General features: G+C 40.4%; 1 protein-coding gene across 1 annotated transcript in view; it reads right to left on the reverse strand.

Moving 5' to 3' along the window:
* The window catches only part of LOC308130063 (TOX high mobility group box family member 2-like), a gene marked incomplete at its 5' end in the record, with an annotated part of 73017 nt that overhangs the window by 44181 nt on the left and 7150 nt on the right, over positions 1-21686 (reverse strand). Inside the window, one exon of the mRNA XM_080496246.1 lies at positions 2981-3073. Coding sequence (XP_080352372.1) covers positions 2981-3073 — 93 coding nt within the window. The remainder of the gene's footprint in view (positions 1-2980; positions 3074-21686) is intronic.

Raw genomic sequence — 21686 nt, forward strand, 5'->3', positions numbered from 1 at the left:
CTGTTGCCCTTTTTTTGAGGGAAGGTTTAGCGACACTTTTTACTGTCACACCCAAGAAGGTGTGAAGGCATGTTTGAAGACGTATCATCAGTATCATCAGTCTGTCTGCAGTAACTGGAGCAGAGTGCAAACGAGGTCACAGGCATGTAGTGGGCCACGTGCGAGCACACGTGCAACAAAACACGTCAGATGAAAGTGCCACCCACATGGCCTCCCTCATCCTGCTGTGGTGGCCTTCAACAGCCCGCCTGCTCACCACTGCTGGAAAACACCTCCTTTAGCATCCTGCACAATAGCATTGCGTGCAATTAACCACTAGCACCAGCAGGAGCTGAGGTGCTACACTTACAACCACAAGAGCGACCAGCAGGAAAGTAGTGAACTCACCAGTCTACCTGACACTTACATGGTCTGAGGTGAGAATGTGGAGGTGAACATTTGTGTGTCGGCGTGTGGAGTGTGTGCAGGTTTAGGGAGTAAATGTAAATGTAATCCGTTACTGTATAGAGGACAAAAAAAATTATAATTCCACATATCTTTTTTTTTTTAAGCGACCAGTATTTAGAATCATTACAATCCAAAATCCATATTGATTTAGCCCCCCCCCCCTCCACGCATTGTGACGCTTACCAGCACAAAACCAAAATAATCAGACACGTGACAGAAAAATCTGTGGAGCCTCAAAGAGCGTCGGGGTGCTAACACATATTCACCACTGGACAATAAACCAGCATCGGTGACATCACATCTGTAAACAAGCTCAAAATCACAGTGTAAGCTCTCTGCTGTCAACGCCCAAATCCAACTTAAAGAATATATAAGTAAGAAGAAACACACAGAAACCCATTGAGCTAAAGCTGACATTTGGTAATATGCAAGCGAACATTTCATTAACTTGTACCCTGTGCTACGAGGGGCAGAAGAGGACTTTTTCTTCCAAATGTTTTATTTTATTCTTTATTTATCTCTGCTTGTATAGTTATTAATTTTTACCTTCTTTAAATTGTTATTTAAAAGTAACTTTTTCAAACTGTGGCTTTAGTGCCATAAACAGTAATGTTTACTTTGTGAGACAGATACTGCAAAACAAACATAATCTTCACTTATTCATCAATGTATACAACCTTCTTCTTTTTGGAGGTTTCTGCATAGTTTCTGCATTTTTTAATTTGGAAATTACATGTGTAGTTACAATTTTGCGATATTACTAAGATTGGATTGGTAAATTTGTAATGATCAAAATCACCCCCTGCGAACTTTGACAGATAAAAGATGAACAGATAAAAGCTGACCGCCCCATAGTGTTGTCAAAAGCTTGATATTTGAATTTATTATTGATGATGTTCAGTCTTTTGCCTTGGTTGATCATCCTTCATTTAAAAAGCTCATTGAGAAACATATATTTTATTTCTTTCTTCTTTTTTTTTTGCTTTTTTAAATTGAATATAGTGACTCATTGAAGAATACTTTGGATTTTCAGGGTCTCTCTTCAAGTGTTAATACACATAAGAAATACACTGAACAAGTGACAAACCTACTTCACTCTCTTGTTTTTATTTATATGTTTGGTATTCAAGTAATCTAAAGTAACTAAAAGTAATCCAATATGTTACTTTAATTGTGTGATAATTAGGGTAAGTTACTGATTACATTTTTCAATAAGTAACCTGTAAGTGTAACGGATTACAATTGGAATCATACAACACACACACACACACACACACACACACACACACACACACACACACACACACACACACACACACACACACACACACACACACACACACACAAACATATTTTTGTGAGTCTATGCCAGTGAGGTTTCTCTGGCAGCAGAAGAGAATGCAGAGCACAAACCACTTTTAACTGACTGGGGGTAAACAGTGATGAGAGAAGATAAAAGGGCAGAGTGAATGTCACATTACCCCAGCCCTTTGCCTCTGCTCACCACAGCATCAGATAACTGCAGCAGGGAAAAAAAACCCAGTCTGGTTTCCTCTCCTATATAATTGGTTATCTCATTGCGATCTACTGCTCTTTTGCCTCTCCACAGAATGAAGTATGAAAGAGAAAAGGGAGAGGAAGTTTGACTGTTCTGACAGTGACTAAAATAAATCATTACAAGCAGAGGAAATACACCAGTCTATTTCAATGGCTGTCAAAATGTTGAAGATTTAAACATGCAGCAGAGAAAACAACACAGCTACTGTGGCTCATAAACAGGTTGTGGTGTCTTTACTTTTAAACAGGATATACATATGAAACTAGCCACCCCACACACACAACCTAACACCTTTACAGTTCACTCAGCAGCCATGTATGCATCATAGTTTTATCTGACAGTCCACAAGTTCATTAGTGCATCTTAAGCAGAAGATGTGCGATTTAAAGGAAATAACATTTTCACATGTGATCCTGGTGAGAAACAGCCTGAAGAAAACAAATATGTATCATAAAAAGTTGCATTGTTCGTGTTGTCTGTAGGAAACAATACGGTATTAAAGTAACTTTAAAGTCAATTAATTTAAAAAAAAAAAGTTTAGAACTCTGAAGATGTCAAAGGTATTTTTAGAGTGGAAGTTATTTGTTTTCTACAGATTCCCACACAATGTAACCCGACTAACAGCTTCACAGGCGTGTTTTGCACCTTTGTATGTTTTCACACATATGTTGCTGCAATTAAGAAACTCCTGACATCGTCTGCAGATTCCAGTAACAAGGCCGGACGTTGAGTGAAAATATAATAATGTGTGGGAGAAAGTTTAAAACAGTCTGTGGTTTTTTTCCATCCCTGTATTTTCATGTGTGTGTGAGTGCGTGTATCTGTGCTTGTTTATGCAGGGAGTGTTATTACTTTACATAAATGTCTACCACTGAAAAGTAATGTCTCCATGTTCTTCTGGAGCAAATTTTGCAGCTTAGAATATCACAAACAGAAGGATTTTCATGAAACGGGGATATTGCTCCTATATCTCACCACAGCAGTGGGTAGTCTTTTCCTAGATGGATAGATGCCTGAAGGGGGGGCAGTGTGGAGTCTAACCCCTCGTTCACCCACACTGTACCGGGCCTGTGGTTAGTGAGAGACAGCGGAGAGAGAAAGAGAAGAGACAGAAAAAGACAAAAGTAGGGGAGGAAACGAGACGGCGGGGCTTTAGTTTGCGAGGTACAAGCAGGGCATTTGTAAAAGGAACATGTCAAGGGTCCCCACTAAACACACACACACACACACGCGCGCACACACACACGCGCGCACACACACACACACACACACACACAGACACACACAGACACACACAGACACACACACACACACACACACACACACACACACACACACACACACACACACACACACACACACACACACACACACACACACACACACACACACACATTCCCCCCAGCCTGAACCTTTCCCTCCTCCTTCTATTCTCCAGTCAGCTCAGCTCTTCCCCTCATGCCCAGTGCACGCGTGCAGGGGGAGGAGTAATGACATGAGACTTACACAGCGACTCTAGCAGCGCCCTGCTATGGAAAGAATGGGGGTTAATGAGCTGACATCCCCTCCACCCCGAACACGCCTCCTCCCTGCACCCAACCCTCCCTGCTCTCTTACACACGCTGACAAGCAAATACACAAAACCCCTACAAGACAGTGTGGCTGAACACGGGCGCCGAGCCAAAGTCCTGCAGACCGGAGGAACATCACGGGGCAGGAATGGAGTTTACACTGTCTCTGTGTCCAATACGTGGAACGCTCGCTAACGTAATTTACATCACATGTATGACCTGCAAACATCAAGCCAATGTATTGACGAGCACATGACATTTCACTTCTGCAAAGCAAGTCTTCAACCAGTATAACGGCCCCGTGGAGATGTACTGCAACAGCATACGTTACAGGCTAGAAAATGCACAGAAATTAAAAATAGGACAAAAATATAAAATAAAACATTATACGTTGAAAACATTTTTGTAACGGACCTTATTGTAAATGTGATGGAGATGACGACAAACAGTTACAAAATATGCTTTACTGCTTTTTACTTCCCCTGGATTCCATTTTACATTATTATCCTACAAAAAAAAACTACAATTACTACTTGGCGTGAGACCAGGCATGAGCTGCCTGAGAGTCGGTGGGGGTTCAACCTTCAAAGATTGGCAGTTACCACTGTCATCAATACAAATATGTTCCGAGTATGTCTTATGGAAACAGCCCCTGCTCAGTCGATATAATCTAAAATTCCCTCCTCGTACATCAAGTTCATTCACAAACAGATCTGGTGCCCAGACCACAAACCACAGGCTAAATAGATCTATTCTATTATGGTTCACACAGAGCTGTTAATAAGCGATTAGACCACCAGAAGTTGGTTTCTTGTTCGTTACAATGCCCTGTGTGGGCGAATAAAGTGCTTAACAAAAATCTCAGTGGCCATTGAGTTGCGTCACCTGAAACCCACCATGTAGAGGCGCATAACTTTTAAAAGATAAGAATATAACCGAGGGCAAGTATACCCAGACGCAAATAAAGTGACCCACAGAGGTATAAAAAGCAGCGAAGTTCAATCGGGAGGATCAGAAAACCTTTTAGCAGGTAAAAAAATTAGCTGAATGCGAGCTGGTGTAAACAAACGGTATTTGCATGAGCCTATCGGGGGATGAATAACCAGGCACAGGTGCTTTGAACACAGACATCAGGTACATTTTGTTTGTTTGCCAAGGATAGATCATAAGACTGCAAGTGTGTAATCTATGTAAAACATAGGCTCCATACCGGCTTGATGCATGTCTTGCTGACAGCTCCTTTAAGCCTATTCATGGCAGAGAGTGTACTATCATTTAGGGTACAAGCTTTTAAAACTAATTCAAGATAGCTTTTTTTTATTTTATTTTTTTTTAAATAAATGTCAGTAGAATTGAGCCTTCTATATCTGATGTGCCTTAATTGCTCCAAACAAAATGGGTTGGAAAAAAAAAAGCAAGAGGGTAAAATAACAGCGTTCATAAAATAAACGCGCCTTACCAAAAGCAGAAATAGAATGATAATGGTGCAACGAAACACGTTCACAGAAGCTGAAAACAATGGGAGATGGATGGTTAGTCATTAGCACCCATTGTGAATCTTTCGAGTGAGTAATTTGTGGGAAGCCTTGTACATTTTTAATAGTCTTAAACTGGAGAGCCCTAAGAACACAAACTCCATAAAATAATAACAGGCATTTCACCTTAGCACTATCCAAGCCTCTCAATTATTTACCACTAATGAATTGCCTCAAGCAATATTCTTCCTAAGTACAATATCAACCATCCCAGAGAGGCTGAATCAGCTCGCTGAAATACTTAAATACATTTACTCAATTATGCTCACTGTCCCTGATATGAAAGAGACAAGGATGTCATTTTTTTCCCCCTGCTTGCTGTTTCATCTGCTCTGATTCAGCCTTGATATCTCAAGAAAACTCGCTGAGCAACAATGATGATTAATTGATAAAACATTTAATAAAAATGGCAATAAGGTTCCTGGCTTTTATACTATTTCTGTATATGTCGTGTGGGAGGATCTCATAAAAGCTAGGTTTGCTGTTGTATTACGGTCTAGCCCCGCCAACCTAATAGCTTTGCAGGCCAGTGGCCAGGCTTCTCCTCGGCAATTTACACCAGTTGCAATTCTGTGCTTATTTTAGGGATTTCACATTCATACATGTGAATGCAATTGAGCAAGTGCTTATAAATGTGCATATTTTGCATACCATGTGCAATAAACAGCCCAGCTCTCATATTCAACATTTCTATCAGCACTCAATCAGAAAACATTCTCCACCATGATACTTCCACCGTGCACCAGAGCAGGAGAGGGCTGACGAGCTGTATGCAATTCTATGCTATCCAGATGTAATCATTAGTCTTTGGCTGTAACTACACCAGGGAGAAATTAAAGTGAAAGGGATACCGTTCCTAGACAGCTGGTAGTTTGAAATTCCTATCAGGGAATAAAAACAGGGAGGGAGAGAGAGAGTTTGAAAGAAAACATATACTATTTTCATTTCAACTGCTTTAGGGATTAAGGCTGGAGGCTCTCGAAAAAAAACTGCATTAAAATAATCCACCATTTGCATGTTTTATCTCACAAAGGAAGCTAGCATGGACACACACACACACACACACACACACACACACACACACACACACACACACACACTAGCCCTCATTCTCCCTGACTTAAGCCCCTCCCCCATTCTGAATGAGTGTACATGCACACACACACACACACACACACACACACACACACACACACACACACACACACACACACAAATGATAATCACGCATATACACACTGTCATTAAAAACATGCACAATTGCTTGTGTGCACGCGCGCGCGCACACACACACACACACACACACACACACACACACACACACACACACACACACACACACACACACGCACACACACACACACACACACACACTTGAAGATCAACCTGCTGCCATCTGCTCTATGCGCTCTGTACAATCCTTGCAGAATACATTATTCACCACAATACATCACATCACATTCCCTGAATGTCATAGCCTTGCACTGGAGAACATGGAGAGAGGGGCGGATAAAAAACAGCCATTACAGTGAATGGAGAGAGAGACAGAAAGAGAGAGAGAAAGGGAGGGAGGAAGGGAGGGAGGATTCTGACTGTTTTGTGGTAGAGAGGCAGATAAAATTAAAGGCGGTTTTATTTTGGCTCTTGGTTGAAACAAGGGCTGTCAGTGAAACTAGAAGCAGAAGTAGCAGAATGGACTGGAAACCCTGACAAGGGAGTTAATAAAAGTGAAGGATAATGCCAACTGAGAATGATGGACAGGGAAAAAGAAAGACAAAGTAGAACTGGCAGCGGTGTAACTCACTTATCACAGTAAGACCTGTGTTAAGGTGTTTTTTGTGTTATCGAGTGTTAAAAGTATTGGACATTTTATTACCTGTAAACAAAGCTCAAGACAAAAAAGGAACAATCTAGTTTCTCGATGAAACTTTAAGAACAAGTATTTCTTTCAGTTTAATAGTAAAATAATCCTTATTTTTACATTATGTCTTTCATACAGCATCTTTGGTTACGTATTTGGTTAATGATCCACTACACTGAATAACACAAAGCTATTTTGAATCTAAGACTCACATTTGCCAAGGAGAGTATTTACTGGTGGGAATTTTCAACACCATGGGCAATATGGTTTATTAAAATGAATAACTTCTTCCCATCAATAGTACTGACATATCAACCATATCTTGGTTTGTGTATTGGGCAGTTAGTAGGAATTACTTTGTTTTTCTCAAATAAGGTAAAAACAAATTTAATCAACCTATATTCAGACAATTATTTATCATGGATGCACATTTTTTTATTGCACTGCCTTGCATATTTTTTGGTTTAATTTACTTTCTAAGTTCACATAACTGAATTAAAAAATAAGAGACACATAACACAATGGCTTGCTGCTGGGTTTTGTTTACAGGTTTAACTCTCCCTTTGCTATTTTTGTGTGCGAACCATGAGCATGTTTGTGCATGTGGGTGTGTTTGCCATTGTGCAGAGGGAGTGAACAGCTGGCAGGCCCACACTTGACTACGTATTGACCTCCTTTGCATTCACCTGTTATTCAGCCAAACCTAATGTTTCCACTCGGCTCTGCTGCAGCTGAGCTGCAATTAACCCCACTGTGAATGCAAGGCAAGCAAGTCTTAAGTAATTTGTCAAAGTAGTTTAGTGAACTTTCCTAAATGTCATTCTGCATAATCTAGTGAAAAATAATGTGGGTTTGTTCGCTCTTATTTTCATACTTGCAGCAAAGACAGTTTTTGTGAATGCAGCCTGGATAACAGAATACATTGATGCACACTTCTTTAACTTTCTTTAGTGTTTTCAACAGGATGCATATAACTTCCAGATTACAGAGAATTAGACAGTGTTGGCTTTATTTGCCTATCATAAGCATTTGAATGGGAGAAAGAGCTGCTGCCTCCAACACGTCCCTTATCTGCACTTCGCTCCTCCACTTTGCCTGCTCTGTTTTTCCCACCCTCTGTTTTACCCTCCTCCTTTCCCAGATGCCCTCTTAGCTCTTGTCTGTGTTTGGGCTGCGACTGTAAGGGGTCACGAGCTGCCTTGTCTCATACGTGTGCGTGTGCGTGTCTATGTGTGTGTGTGTGTGTGTGTGTGTGTGTGTGTGTGTGTGTGTGTGTGTGTGTGTGTTCTTGTGTGTGTAAAAGAGCGAGACAGCACACACTTATCTCTGGGTAATTATATGAATGAGAGTGTAAGAACATTAGGAAAAAAAAGTGTGTAAGTGTGTGAATATATCCCAATGTCTGTGCAGATGAGCTTGAGTGCTTTTCCCACTGTGTGTGTTTCAAAGTGTTAGAGTGTGTATCTTTGTCTGTGCATGCGTGTGTGTGTGTGTGTGTGTGTGTGTGTGTGTGTGTGTGTGTGTGTGTGTGTGTGTGTGTGTGTGTGTGTGTGTGTGTGTGTGTGTGTGTGCGTGCGTGCGCGCCTTGCGAGCTCAGTGCCAGGTCTCTCTAATGAGTCTGTCAGGCGCTGTTAGCGACGGCGTGCTCCCCTGGCTCAGTGCACTCCTACAGACACACTGTGATTAGCCGGGCCAACGGCACGCCACCGGGCCAGATTAAACACTCACCACGCCGCCAGGGAACACACACACACACACACACACACACACACACACACACACACACACACACACACACACACACACACACACACACACACACACACACACACACACACACACACACACACACACATTTAGAGCGAACATCGCACTCACTCGCAGAGGCACCACACACAGACGTACTTTGACACACAGCTTCATCATCATCGAGCCTATTAGCCTGCTCTGATACAGCAACACGTACTTGGCCTCCAGAGCCAGGTGTTGATGCAACTGGAATTGAAAATTAATGCAAAATCTAAACATAATACAAGCCACCTATGGCACAGACGAGAAAACGCTGGTATTTCATTAATCTGTCCCCCTTTATTGAATTCCTGTCTGCTGCTAATCTTGAACATCACTCAGAATTAAGGCCAGCCCTTCTGGCTCGAACAGCTTTCAACATCTTCATTAAAGCGACATGATTCACTAATTACAGGTAATTACCCTTTAATGAGCAGCCCAGATGAATGAGCCGATATATAGAGGAGGGGCAGGCATCGGGACACATCGTTTTTCATTCCTCGAGGGCCGCAGTTTGATTGGGTGTTGCAGCTTGACCGTTACATGAGACATGCTGGTTCGTGTGAATAGTCTGACCCGACTGTCATGCATATCGCATGTAGACATTTGATCACGAAAATCTGTACCTTTTCCGCTACATTAATAATACTGGCTACTTATTTGTTTAAACCTCTACATATGATGATTCAGACTTAGAGTGAAAGCATGAAAGAATCTGACCTTAACAGGAACACAGAATGGAGCTGAAGATGGTGAGTTTCAGAATAAGTTTGGGAATTTACTGGGTTTTATATGAGGTCTGATTAGGTTATTACCATTTTAAATTGAGAAGTGAATTTCTGTTATAGTTGATTTCATGATTTCTGTAATCCACAGTGATGTGCATACATTTAGGCACATGTGCATGTAAATATATGTGCTTCTATTTAAGTGAACTATAATCCTGTGTGCAATAAACTACACATATTAAGACACTTTTACAATCATAAACATTAAAGAATTAAGATTACCTTTCAGTCTGTCTTGAAATCACAGTCAACGATTTGCATAAACAGTGACATCTTTCTGTTGACTCTCTGCATTCAAGAATACTTTCCGAAAGTTAAACCAAGCCAATATGTGCAGCAAGTAAGATGGGTATAATAATAATTAAAACAAATGCTGAATTTAAATGTCAGTGATTGTAGTAACTATGAAAAAAATGTGCTTAATAAAAATTGCAGTTTGGTGACCTTTGGAAAAGCTCATGTGACATCCTACATGACACACAATGTGAATATTTCAATCACTGCTGACTAATAGTCATTGACTTAAGCTAAACAAAGAGTAATTACCCTGATCAGTAAGTAAATAGTTTGGGTTATTTTTTCCTGGGTTAAAAAGAACACCCCTGACATTGTTTGGAAGTGTAGATGTGGAACACATTTCGGGCGAGTAGAAGTGGGCAGTTTTTGTAACTGTGCAGGTGTAGGAGGCGCAGACTGTAAACTCAGAACAGAGGGGCGATCATTGTTCCACTGGTGTTTAACAAGAGGAAAGAAACATGGGGGGGGGGGGGGGGGGGTTTCTGACTCTCGCTCAATTTCTTTCTCTTTCTCTCTCAGAAAATGAACAAGCTACAATGAGACTGATCAAACAACTTGCCAGCACTGAAGTTTCTTATCTTGTGTCTGCAGAAAAAAAAGTTCCCACAAGAAGACATCGTGCACCAATTCCACCCCCCCCCCCCTTTTTTTTCAGATTTTTGTCCTCCCACACTTGTATCATTTCACGTGCCAAGTGGCCTATTTTTACCCCTCCGTGTGGTATCTCAGGGTTTTCCTTGTCACCACCATGTTTCCTGTCATCGTTGTGCAGGTACAGTTGCAGCTACTGAAAAGGTCTTGACACAGTTTGTCCAAACCGTTTCTTTCAAAGATCTGGTCACAGATCTTTCTCCTCCTATCAAAAAACAGTACAGCCTGGACACCTTTCTTTCTTTCTTTTTTTTTCCTTTTTCTTTCTTTCTTTTCTTTTTTTTTTATTTTTTTACATCTTTTCATCTACTTCAAAACTTCAAACCAGCTGTTCTATGTTAGATTCAGTAGATAAACTGCAAATGTGCTCTGCAAAATATTGGTTCATTACTTTCTATTTGTATGCCTGTGATCTACAAGCTCTGGGATTAAGATATTTACATGATTTTCACTCAGTAAATCAATCACAAAGCTAAACTTGTTGTGCTCCGACCGTGACCCTCCTCCAACCCTCATTCTTTAAAGCATATGTGTCGTGATGCAATGTATAACAACACAACACTGCGTCTTGTCTTGCTGAAATGTGCAGAATGTAATATACTGCACTGTGTGGCACAATGAGGTAATTGTGCTCTGTTCCTCGGGGGAAAGTATGAGTTGGAAGAAGAGAAATATAAGAGAAAGATGTGTGCTTTCCAACCTCATGACAATCCAGTCGAGGCCAACCCATGAACATATAAATGAGCATCATGATTCTTAGTATATCTTTCTGATTCCTGACCTCTATTACAGCATACTTTTGTGGCTTACTCAGTTTTTTTTTTATGTCAGCTTGTATTTTTTCCACCACTTTACTACAACCCACTTTAATAAACTTTCTCTCTGCAGGGCAATTAGGCCAGTGTATTTCAAACTATGCAAAATCAGTTCCAGATGCATATGAGTGAGTTAAAATTCCTCTATGAAATACAAATATACGTTTGGGCTTAAAATGATAAACAATGAAATGCCAATAGACTGCATGGAGTTAGCTGTTCTCTTTGTGCTGCGTGTCTCCTCTTGTGTGACACACAGTGCCTCTTTTGTTCTGCCACTCACTGCTTATGTTACTGTAGAGCTCTAATGCACACAGATCGATAGCATACTTTCCATTTCAACACGTTAAACTGATGCTCGGACACACAGTTGGGATTGATCCTGTTCTGTCAACACAATGTTTTAGCTCTCTATGGCTTCTATATTTTGCAAAACCTTCAAATCTTCAAAAAAAAAAGAAAGAAAGAAATAACTGTGTTGACAACCTCGCATCATCTCCAAGCTTGTTGTTGAAATGTCTAAACTACACACTTGTAAATGCTTTGAGGACAATGCTGTGTGGCAAGGTGGGGGAAGATCACTGAAACACAAGTACAAACACACATCAGCATTAAAATGAAACATCTGACCCATTCATAAATTACATTTTAAATCATCCTGTCATTTCATAATGTATCTTCTTTTACACTGTACATATTATCTGATTTGGGGAAAAAGCATATTTTTTTGCAAGGGAAAAATAAACTTGATCAAACTTCTGGAGATGTACAGATCACATAACATGTAAGTACACCAATAAACCCACCAAACACATATCTCCCACCCACACACATACACACACACACACATACTGATGTCCAACAACATCTAGCAGGTTTGATGAATGCCACAAGTGAAAGTTACAAAAACACAAGCGCAAGTACAAGATGAACACATTCAGATATAATGTATTTTCAAACTTGTGCTGCTTTTAAGGCAAAAAAGAAGGACTGGCTGTTCTCACTCAAAGAGGTGATTGTGTGACATGAATTAAATGTACTGACTGTACAACAATGACATCAATGTCAAGGTTGAAGCAACACTTCTTTTTTGTGTCACAGATGTATTTTTTTGCAGATATTCAAGGACAAATTTACCTGCTTTTGCATGCTATGTGACACATTTTTATTTGGCAGAAACACCTTCGACTAGTCAAACTGAGAATGTCAAAGCATGTCATGCACACTGACAACTTGCCGCGGGGTGTACAGCTTGCCTTTACACCTCAGACAATTAAATCTGTCTGTTAAGACCTCTGATCCATCTTCTGCATGGCTGTTTGAGGTTGAGGAGCCACAACAGGGCGCATCAGAACATGCATTATTTTGCGAAATAAATCATATAGTGGTCCTTTAAAGTGATACACTGTGGGAGGAAACTCTTTAAATTTTGTGAGGCTTTCAGCCCACACAACTCAGTAGGTTCCTATAAGACGAAGATGAAATGTTTTCAGTGATAACAATAAAGAAGCTCTTCTTGGTTCGATGAACCAAACCATCAGCTTCTGAAAGGCAGAGATGGAGAATAGAACAGAGAGAGAGGGAGAGCACTAATCTCATTACCTTCTCTTCCTGCCATGAGAGAATATTCATTTCTCTATGGCAAACGGCAGGAGGGTGACATGGGGGGGAAAAAAGAATCCCATCGCACATCCCACCATTTCATTTTCCATGTAATTAAATCAGTTAAATGTTATAAAAACATGTAAACTCCATCAATGACTTTGAGCCATTTGCATTTTTAATCAAGCCAGATTAATTCTAATAAGCGTGCTGGGCTAAGGCGATGACAGAGCAGGCCTATTGTGTGTCTGTCACACTCATTTAATTCTGTCATTATGTCCCATATCCTATTATGATAATTGGCTTTTTATTCTCAATCAACAACCAGCAACAACCAGCCAAGGCTATTAAGTAATAATCCCTCACTAGCGTACCTTTAACCTTAAATGTGTCAGAAGTTTGATACCGCAAAAACAACAAGTGTTGGAGGAAAATGCACAAAGAGCGCACTACCCTTCCTCGTTCAGCCTGTCCACCTGCTCCAAATGAAAAATGGCTGTCAAGAAACTGGATGTTGACACTTGGCATAGGGTGTAAAGCAAACAACTTAGACAGAGGAAATAGGTATCACCATCTCCCCCCACGAGGTAACTAAGCCGAGAAGACAAATGTGTCTGATAAGTTTCGCCATTTCCTCTGCACCCTCTCAGGGGAGTCACTCGAATTCTTCAAAGAAACTGGTCTTGCAGTTTAATTGAAAGACGTCCGTGCAAACAAAATAAAGGGAATAAAAGATTACAGCCATGGAGACATGCAGAGACAAATTTCCCTGTTAAATGGATGATAATACAGAAAAAGCTGATAAAATCTGGGGAAATACCAACAACTGCCAGAAAGTGTCTTCACCTTTAATCATAATGTCATGCAGATTGAGGCAGTCAGCAAAATAACCAGCCAGCATCGATGATATTTTATCACATGACAAAGGTCATTTTCTTCATATGGTTTTTTTTATTTTTATGAACCTCCGAAGTGATCACCTTATTACTGTATAACAAGTATTAAAACAAATTCAATTTACTGTCTGCAGGTGGGACACATTTGTTCAAATGAAACCTTTTAAAACAAAATGACCGCTGTTTTGTAGCGCAGGAGGCACTAATGTTCCCTGAGATTGACACCAGACAACAACAGTCATATCACTAGTAACAAGGCAGCAACCAATGCGTGGTCAAGGACATGGTTCATCCAGTCAGAAAGATGCTTTGCTTAAGTTTTGTGGCAAACAGTTTAAACAGGAAATGTACTTTTCTGCCTTCACTATCCTTTTGTGTTTCTCAGGGCACAACGTAAGAGGAAATAATGAATATCAGTTAAAAACTGAAAAAAAGAAGAAAAAACAACCCCCAAAAATCACATTCACACTGATACTGCTGTTTTCTGGGGCCAAAAACAATATCTAGGGTGAGACAATACATAAGTAGGTCTATTCCAGATTCCTACCACCGTCCAAAAACACGTTAAAGGATAAATGGTGACTCTTGGTTGCTCATAGCTGTGAATTTGAATGTGGGTTTATACAGCTGTCCAGGTGTACCCTGCTATTGCCCAGGATCCGCTCGGATGGGCCCTATGAAACATTAAAGAAGATACATAAAGAGATGGATGTCTGATTTTTCTCTCTTTTTAACATTTCCTTGATTGTCAAAAAAAAACCCCAACAAAACTGGATCCATCTTTTCAATTACAAACACAACATTTTCTTTCATTACTCGTCATTATATGCAACACAGGTGAAATAACAGATTTGGCTGTTCCTGATAGAGCACAATCAATCATGCGACACAATGTCTTGTGTTTATGTTTGTCTGTGACACGGCCATTCTTTTTTGTCAGAGGTCAGCATAATATTGGGGGGGGGGAAATGTCTTCCACTCAGTAGCTCGGATTGTACTGTAAACAATGCCAGGAAAGCAGTGGGGGCTGGGAGGGCTTCACTCCAACAGAAGCCAGCCTCATTCAACTGACGGCCAAAGCGTTGCTGTTCAGTTTCATACCGACTTTACCCCTCCAACAAAACACACGTGCTGTCAAGTCTCTCACATAACTCTAAAATTAGCCATTGAGTCAAGAAAGCTGTCAGTGCTGATGTGGCTGGGCAGGTACATTGAGAATGTATTAATTTTCTCATACAGAGAGAAAAGTGCTTTTCGAGGTTATAGTACGCTCCATTTTCCCCTATATCCCTGTGCATTAGTGTCCTTTTGAGAAGCCACTTTACACAAGGAGAGATTTTCTCTACTTCCATAAGACAGTTTAAATAAAAAAAGAAGCACGGCCTCTTGCACAGGCCAATAACATGTGTTCTGCTTTATCAAACAGAAAGCCACAGCCTGTCAACTTTCACTCACTAATGTTGTGAGTTATGATAGATCTAACCTTGCTGCACAGCCGTTTCACACTCCCACAAGCAATTTCACTTTTAGCGCTCTAAAGCCTTAATAACCGCTTTTCATTTGCAAGTGAGACCTCATGAAAGTGCTGTATGGCCTCACAATTTACATTTTACTCACTATTTATCGGTGAAGGAGACTTAATAACTTCTCTCTTGAGTACACACAAGGTGAGCGTTACTATGGGGAGGCCGAGTGCTCCCGTGTGCTCCGTGGCACTGAGGCCTGCTCCATTGTGGCAGGAGACAACAGCTGTCTTTACCTTTGGCAGGCAAACAGGCTCATTAAGGGCAGCCATGTTTGTTTTTGTGCCCGATACCTAGCCCTAAGCAAACACTGCCATATCTCCACTCCGCAGCCCTCGCAGTCTCAACATTTCCTTCCCTATTGTAGAGGGAGGCCTTGGCACGTTGAGCCTGCCTTACATTTTTTTTTTTTTTTTTTAACCCGCAAGCTCTGGCCAAGCTGCCAATTGCTCTCAAAGAATGCGTGCTTAATTGAGAAATTTAGCAAAGGTTTGAGCTGATGAAACGCTGAAATGCCGCTATCGGCACTGGTAGTCATGCCATGAATGATGCGTATGTGTTAAATACATAATGTGTCATTATGCTGCCTGAGATCACATCTTGCGGTATGTCACAGAAAGCCTTCTTTGTTTGTTGTGCCGTAGATGCGATAAAGGCGTCATTATTTGGTGTGCTCACAGCTAACAGTAAAATCTGCAGTGAAAGGTTTCATTCGCATATTTTCTACCCTCTCAGCAATGTCTGAAGCCTGAGTGACAAGGCAGGTTGAATTCATAACGCTTTGACAAAAATTCCATTTAAGATGGAAAATGGCATTGAATGTCATTCCATTACTGCAGATGGCAAACATGGGAACATTTTAACCCTGAAGGCATTCATATTAACTTGTACAAAACAGCAGAAAGAGCATTTTGACTTTCCTTTAATATTTGTCCAGTACTCGAGTATTTTCAGCCAGAGCATTTGAAGAGTAGTCTTCCCAAATGTGGTCACTTATTTGATTTCATCCCTTTTCACCATTTGTCAAGCCCAAAGTCACAATGCATTGTGAAATGAGTTCTTAATGTGAAGTAATGAGGCTGTCATGGCAAAGCAGTCTCTGCTTGTTTGAGTTTGACTCATGTCGTAGATTCAATTAAATCAGCTGAAGTCAAGCTGGCCCCAGGCCAGATCGGTAATGGTTGACCTCATTCAAACAATGCTCTGACATATTGAAACAATAAGAGGAAGGGCCTTGAGTCAGTTGCAAAAGCAAACCCCACTCAAAGGCGATAAGGTAGAAAAATTACAGTGAAGTCACCAAAGTGTTTGAAAGATTGTCTTCAGGGGGCTGGTGAAGTTTTTCTTTTTAATCTTTTTGGTGCCGGAATGCTCACTTGTGTAACACCTTCCTGGTCAAAGTCACTGCAGTGTGCATGCGTGTGTGTGTGTGATGGAAATCAAGGATTTAAATGACTAGATCAAAACTAAAATATGTAAAGCAAATGCATAAAACACTATACAGCTTCCCATTTGAAATGTAAACCAGAAGTTTCTTGGCTGTATTAGCATATAATGCGAGCTTGAACCCACATTCACAAATCCTCTCAACTATAAATGCGACGAGAATGGTTTTGAATGGTAAATATGATCAGAACATCTAAATCTTTGCTACAGTATGTACTTTGTGAGTTTGACACATCTGTTGACTGCAACAACTGATAACACGGTTTGACTGATAAAACTAATCACAGGTCAGAAACGCAGCTGGCCCATTTCTTCGTTTGGAGGTTTAGTTGTCCTCAGAAGTCTAAACTGATTTATTTGGATGTTGAAGAGCCTGGAATCTACATCGTGACACAAACACTCCCAAGGCTATGTAAACACCCATTCCAGTTTCAGTATACAACCGTGCTTTCTGAGCAATAACTCGAGTGCCAAGGGCCAAGAAGCACTTCTCACTTTTAGAAGGATCTCCACTGTCATAGTTACTAATAAAGCTCATTTCTCTATTTGGATAAAAAGGAGCAGTTATCTTTGAAAGTCTTATTTAAGTCTTCACTATCAGTGTGTGTTCAATTACGCATTCACCATTCATTACGTGTGAAATTTAGAGCTTGGAAAGAGACACATCCCAAGTGCTTTGTAGAATAAACACAATCAAAATGGGACATCTTGCTTTTCTCGTTATTCAGTGGGGCAATAGCAGTTACAGTAAACAGATAAAAGAGCAAACAGACAAGCACACACTACAACCTAACTGCATCTCATTAGGCGCCATTCCCTCTGGCCCTTATTCCATTAGAAATTAAAACTCGGGACAATTAGTGGCGGATCGGTCTCAGCTCAGTGCGCTGCAGTCGCACTCTCAAGGCTCTGACATGACTTAATTACAGGTACATCTGAAAACAGTGTGCTGTTACTGGAATGAACTCACAGCAAACACTGGAGCAAGTGTCGGGCGCTACAAGGTGCGATAGATGAAAAATTAACTGTGATTGGGAAATTGTCCTGTACTCCAAGAAAAACAAACTGAGTCATTACAGGGACACAAGTGTTGGCTGACAGGAGACACATGAAAACAAAAACTCTGTTTGTTTTCTGTGGTAAACAGTGATTAAGTTTGTTGCTAATGAATACCAGCTTCACCCTGCTCACATGTGATCTATGAATACTAAATAGGAAGAAAGACGGTAAAGTCCAAAGGCAGATGACAGTAAATTCCTCCTGTATTGTTTTCTTGTTCTTGGTTCTTTCTTTAAACACAGAGGTGTACACGTTTCATAAAACTTGAAATTGATTACATGTTCCAATTATAGCAGCAATTATAGTATGATCAAATACACATTTATGTGAGCCTCAATATAATGTGTTTCTATGAACAAAAACTCACAAAGCAAAGCATTTTGTCAAAATCTCCAACAGGAACATGAACAGACAGCAAATCTTCTATGTGCTTTATCGCTCATGTTATGACAAGGACACAAAGCGCATTTTTCTTTAATTGAACCAACCCTAGTTTATGTAACAACTGACCGTTCTGCCCTTCAAGCTAGAGAGAGTCAGAAAGAGTGATCTGATCGCTCCGTGTACTTGCTCTGGTCACGTGACACCATGTCCCATTATATTGTGATGTTGTCACAGGAGGAGAGGAAATGAAATGCCTTGAAGCTGTGTGTGTGTGTGTGTGTGTGTGCATGTGTGTAATGGACAATGGGGTATTCAGGAGTATAAAAGTGAGTGTCATTGTACATGACCCTAGAAATGATTACAATTTCTTTAAAAAAAATGTTTTTTCATCTAATAAAAACATCTATGAACCCTGAAGATTAACACTAAAATGAACACACAAATCTTCCAAATACTCTGGAGACAATATGTGGATTAATTTGATAGCGTACTGGATGGATAGACACTTGTGATGAAACATCTAATTTCCAAATAGGGGTCTAATTTAGCATTTTCTCCTCAAAGCCCGTGTAAATTCCTGCAGATCCCGGAGGAGTAATACCAAATCTAACCGGGAACGTCTGAGTCTGTCGCACAAGTTTTGAAAGCTTACTGGACTGTAGTAAGAGGATAATCGTGATCAAGCACACTCTGGTCCTAAAAACTGTCCTACTGCGGTAAGTTTCCTTTCTTTGCTTCTAGTTTCTCAGTGAACTGTACTGCATAAAACACCTACTTGCAGCCTGAGATTAACAGCCACTGGAAACTAATAGCTACCTCAACTCTTAAAAGCCTTCTTGTCCTGCCAATAACCGCACCATTCGAACACTTTGGATATCACTCAGTTTTGCATTTTGATGCATTTTTATGCAAATGTGAGTGCCCGATGTTATATGAGATGTTTAAAAAGCTAATTTCCTACATGACAGCAATATGAACACATCTCCCTGAGAAATACTCTGCCTAAGTGAATTATCATTCCCCAGACCTCCTATGGTAGCTGCAAAGAGGTTGCAATGGTTAATGAGTTCGCTGCCACAGTCATGCACAACCATACAACACACGGCAGCACTGTTTGTTGCTTGTTGCCTATTGCGATATGTTGTTCATTGGCAATGAAAAGGTGGTTTAAGAAGACACTTTCCTCAGTGACTAATTTAGAATCTATAGAAGGATGAGCCTAAAGATACAGAGAGGAATACATGTTGTTTTCATACCGGAGCGGGCGTTTATGATTGCTCTCATGGATTCTGACATCTAATAGGAATAGTCAGCTGAAAACACAAAGCATGTTAAAAAAAAAATGTGGGTGAAACGCTGCATGAATTCAACTCAAGAGTTACAGTTTAAAATTGTTTTTCATCCACTCTTTGCCTCTGTATATTTTCTTGAGTTTTGCTCTAAAAGAGAAATGGATTGCATCATTTTATACCTGCTATGTGAACACCATTTAACAAAGTTGCTGTCAGACTCTGAGCAAGTGCAGTAATTATTTAACTCCATGTGTGTTTGTCAAGCTGTGAGTACAGTTCTACACTTGATAACAGCTGAAACCAGATACAGAGAAGGGGAAATGTGTCTCCGATTTTTTAACAATGGAAAAATTGGGGACAATGAGTGATGAAAGATGCTGTTGTTGTTGTTTTTTTTTTTTCCAACAAGTCACTGTGTCAGTTGAGAATTTCCTTTGTGTGCGTCTCTGTGTTTGGGGGATGTTGCATGAATGGGCAGTCAGCATTTAGGGTTCAAAAGAAAACAGCAGCCCGAGCTCCTGTCTGTGTGAAAACCAAGGCTACGGTGCTCTGTATCAAGTGCCATTGTTTTGGTAATAGTAAACCTGGGGCACTTGCCAGGAGGCATTAGTCATTCATCTAACAAGTTCCACAAAGCAAACCACAAAGTGCTCCACTGTCGACTTCCTCTTATTGAATTCTGAGCACACAAGCACATTTCCAAGTATCTAGCAGCAAGGTAAAAACTTTCAGATGACTTGCTACCTGAAATATGGCTGCCATGTTTATTTATTTGTGCATTCTCACGACAGGAAGCAGGCTCATTTGGAAGCACGTAGATCCTTTTTTTTTTTTTTTTTGAGAGTGAAGGAGAGACTGAAGGGAGAGGAGAAGCAGGGAGGTGGTGGGTGAAAGGCGGAGAGGAGGGGATTAGGGCGGAGTGCAATTATTCAGCAGGCCAGGCATACGACATGATCTCTAATTACCCACAAAGCAATGTGTAACCCAAGCCACAGATTAGGCTGTATTATCAGGCTTAATAAAACATGACCATCTCTCAGTTTCACTGCCTTTCCCTGCCCTGCTGCCGCAAACACTTGTTTCTGGTTATGACATTCCCAATGCCTTTGCTGAGTGTCTGACCCAAATTCACCTGTTGCTTTTTCGGCTGCGGGCAACATGTTAATCACAGCCAGAAAATGAAAATATGACATGTTGATTCTTTGAGCAACAACAAAGGGACAATACCCTCCCAAGCTAACTATGTACAGAGCCGTGGTTTATTTCTAATGCTGTATGGTAAAAATGGCAAACTATATAAAAAAATCTAATTTGATATCATTGACAGTAGCACATCTTTCAAGACAGCCCTCAAACCCCCAAAATGTTTCTTTTGTGTCTCTTTTTTTTAATCTGGTGATTAAGGTCAACTGATCCTTTGAGTTCTTCAGATCAGATCAAAGAAAAAAATAAATCATCCTTCAAATAATGACCTCGTTCTTCTTTATCAGGACTTTCGCTGTTCTAAATGAAACTTGACATGAAAATGTATGCTCTGTGGTGGACTTGCAACCTGTCTGTGGAGTCCCTGCTTTTGTCCACCAAGGACATAATAAAGTCACTGCCTTATACTTGTTTGTCTGTCTATATGTCTGCTATCAAAACCACGGCACGGTTTTTGTAGAAATTTTCACCACAGATAGATATTAGGCCATGGAAGATTCGATTAAACTTTGGAGATGAGCCCAAAAAAAATTCTGCCCAGGTCAACCTTTGGCGGATGTCAAAAATCTCTTGTTGCCTTTGCATGTCCCCACAAATAATACATTGGATAAAGTGATACAGAAGGTAGGTGGATGGATGGATGGATGGATGGATGGATGGATGGATGGATGGATGGATGACAATAGGTCTAAAGACTTTTTATGGATTTTCAATTCAATTCAATTCAATTCAACTTTCAAAGCACCAAACTGCCTTTTAGCAACTCTGATTAAATGCATTTGATTATTGATTTTGGGGGATTCTGATGCAGAAATAGAAAAACACTGGAACCCTAACCCACACACCAGTTGTAAAAAGTTACATTTCAGAGAAAGACCATTAATCCACAATATAAATGGTAGTTAAAATTCGATTCATGTAGGCAGCTTCAAAATTAAAGTACAGCTTAGAGTTGAATAATTATAATAAT

The sequence above is a fragment of the Blennius ocellaris genome (genome assembly GCF_963422515.1).
Source record: "Blennius ocellaris genome assembly, chromosome: 5".
NCBI lineage: Eukaryota > Metazoa > Chordata > Actinopteri > Blenniiformes > Blenniidae > Blennius > Blennius ocellaris.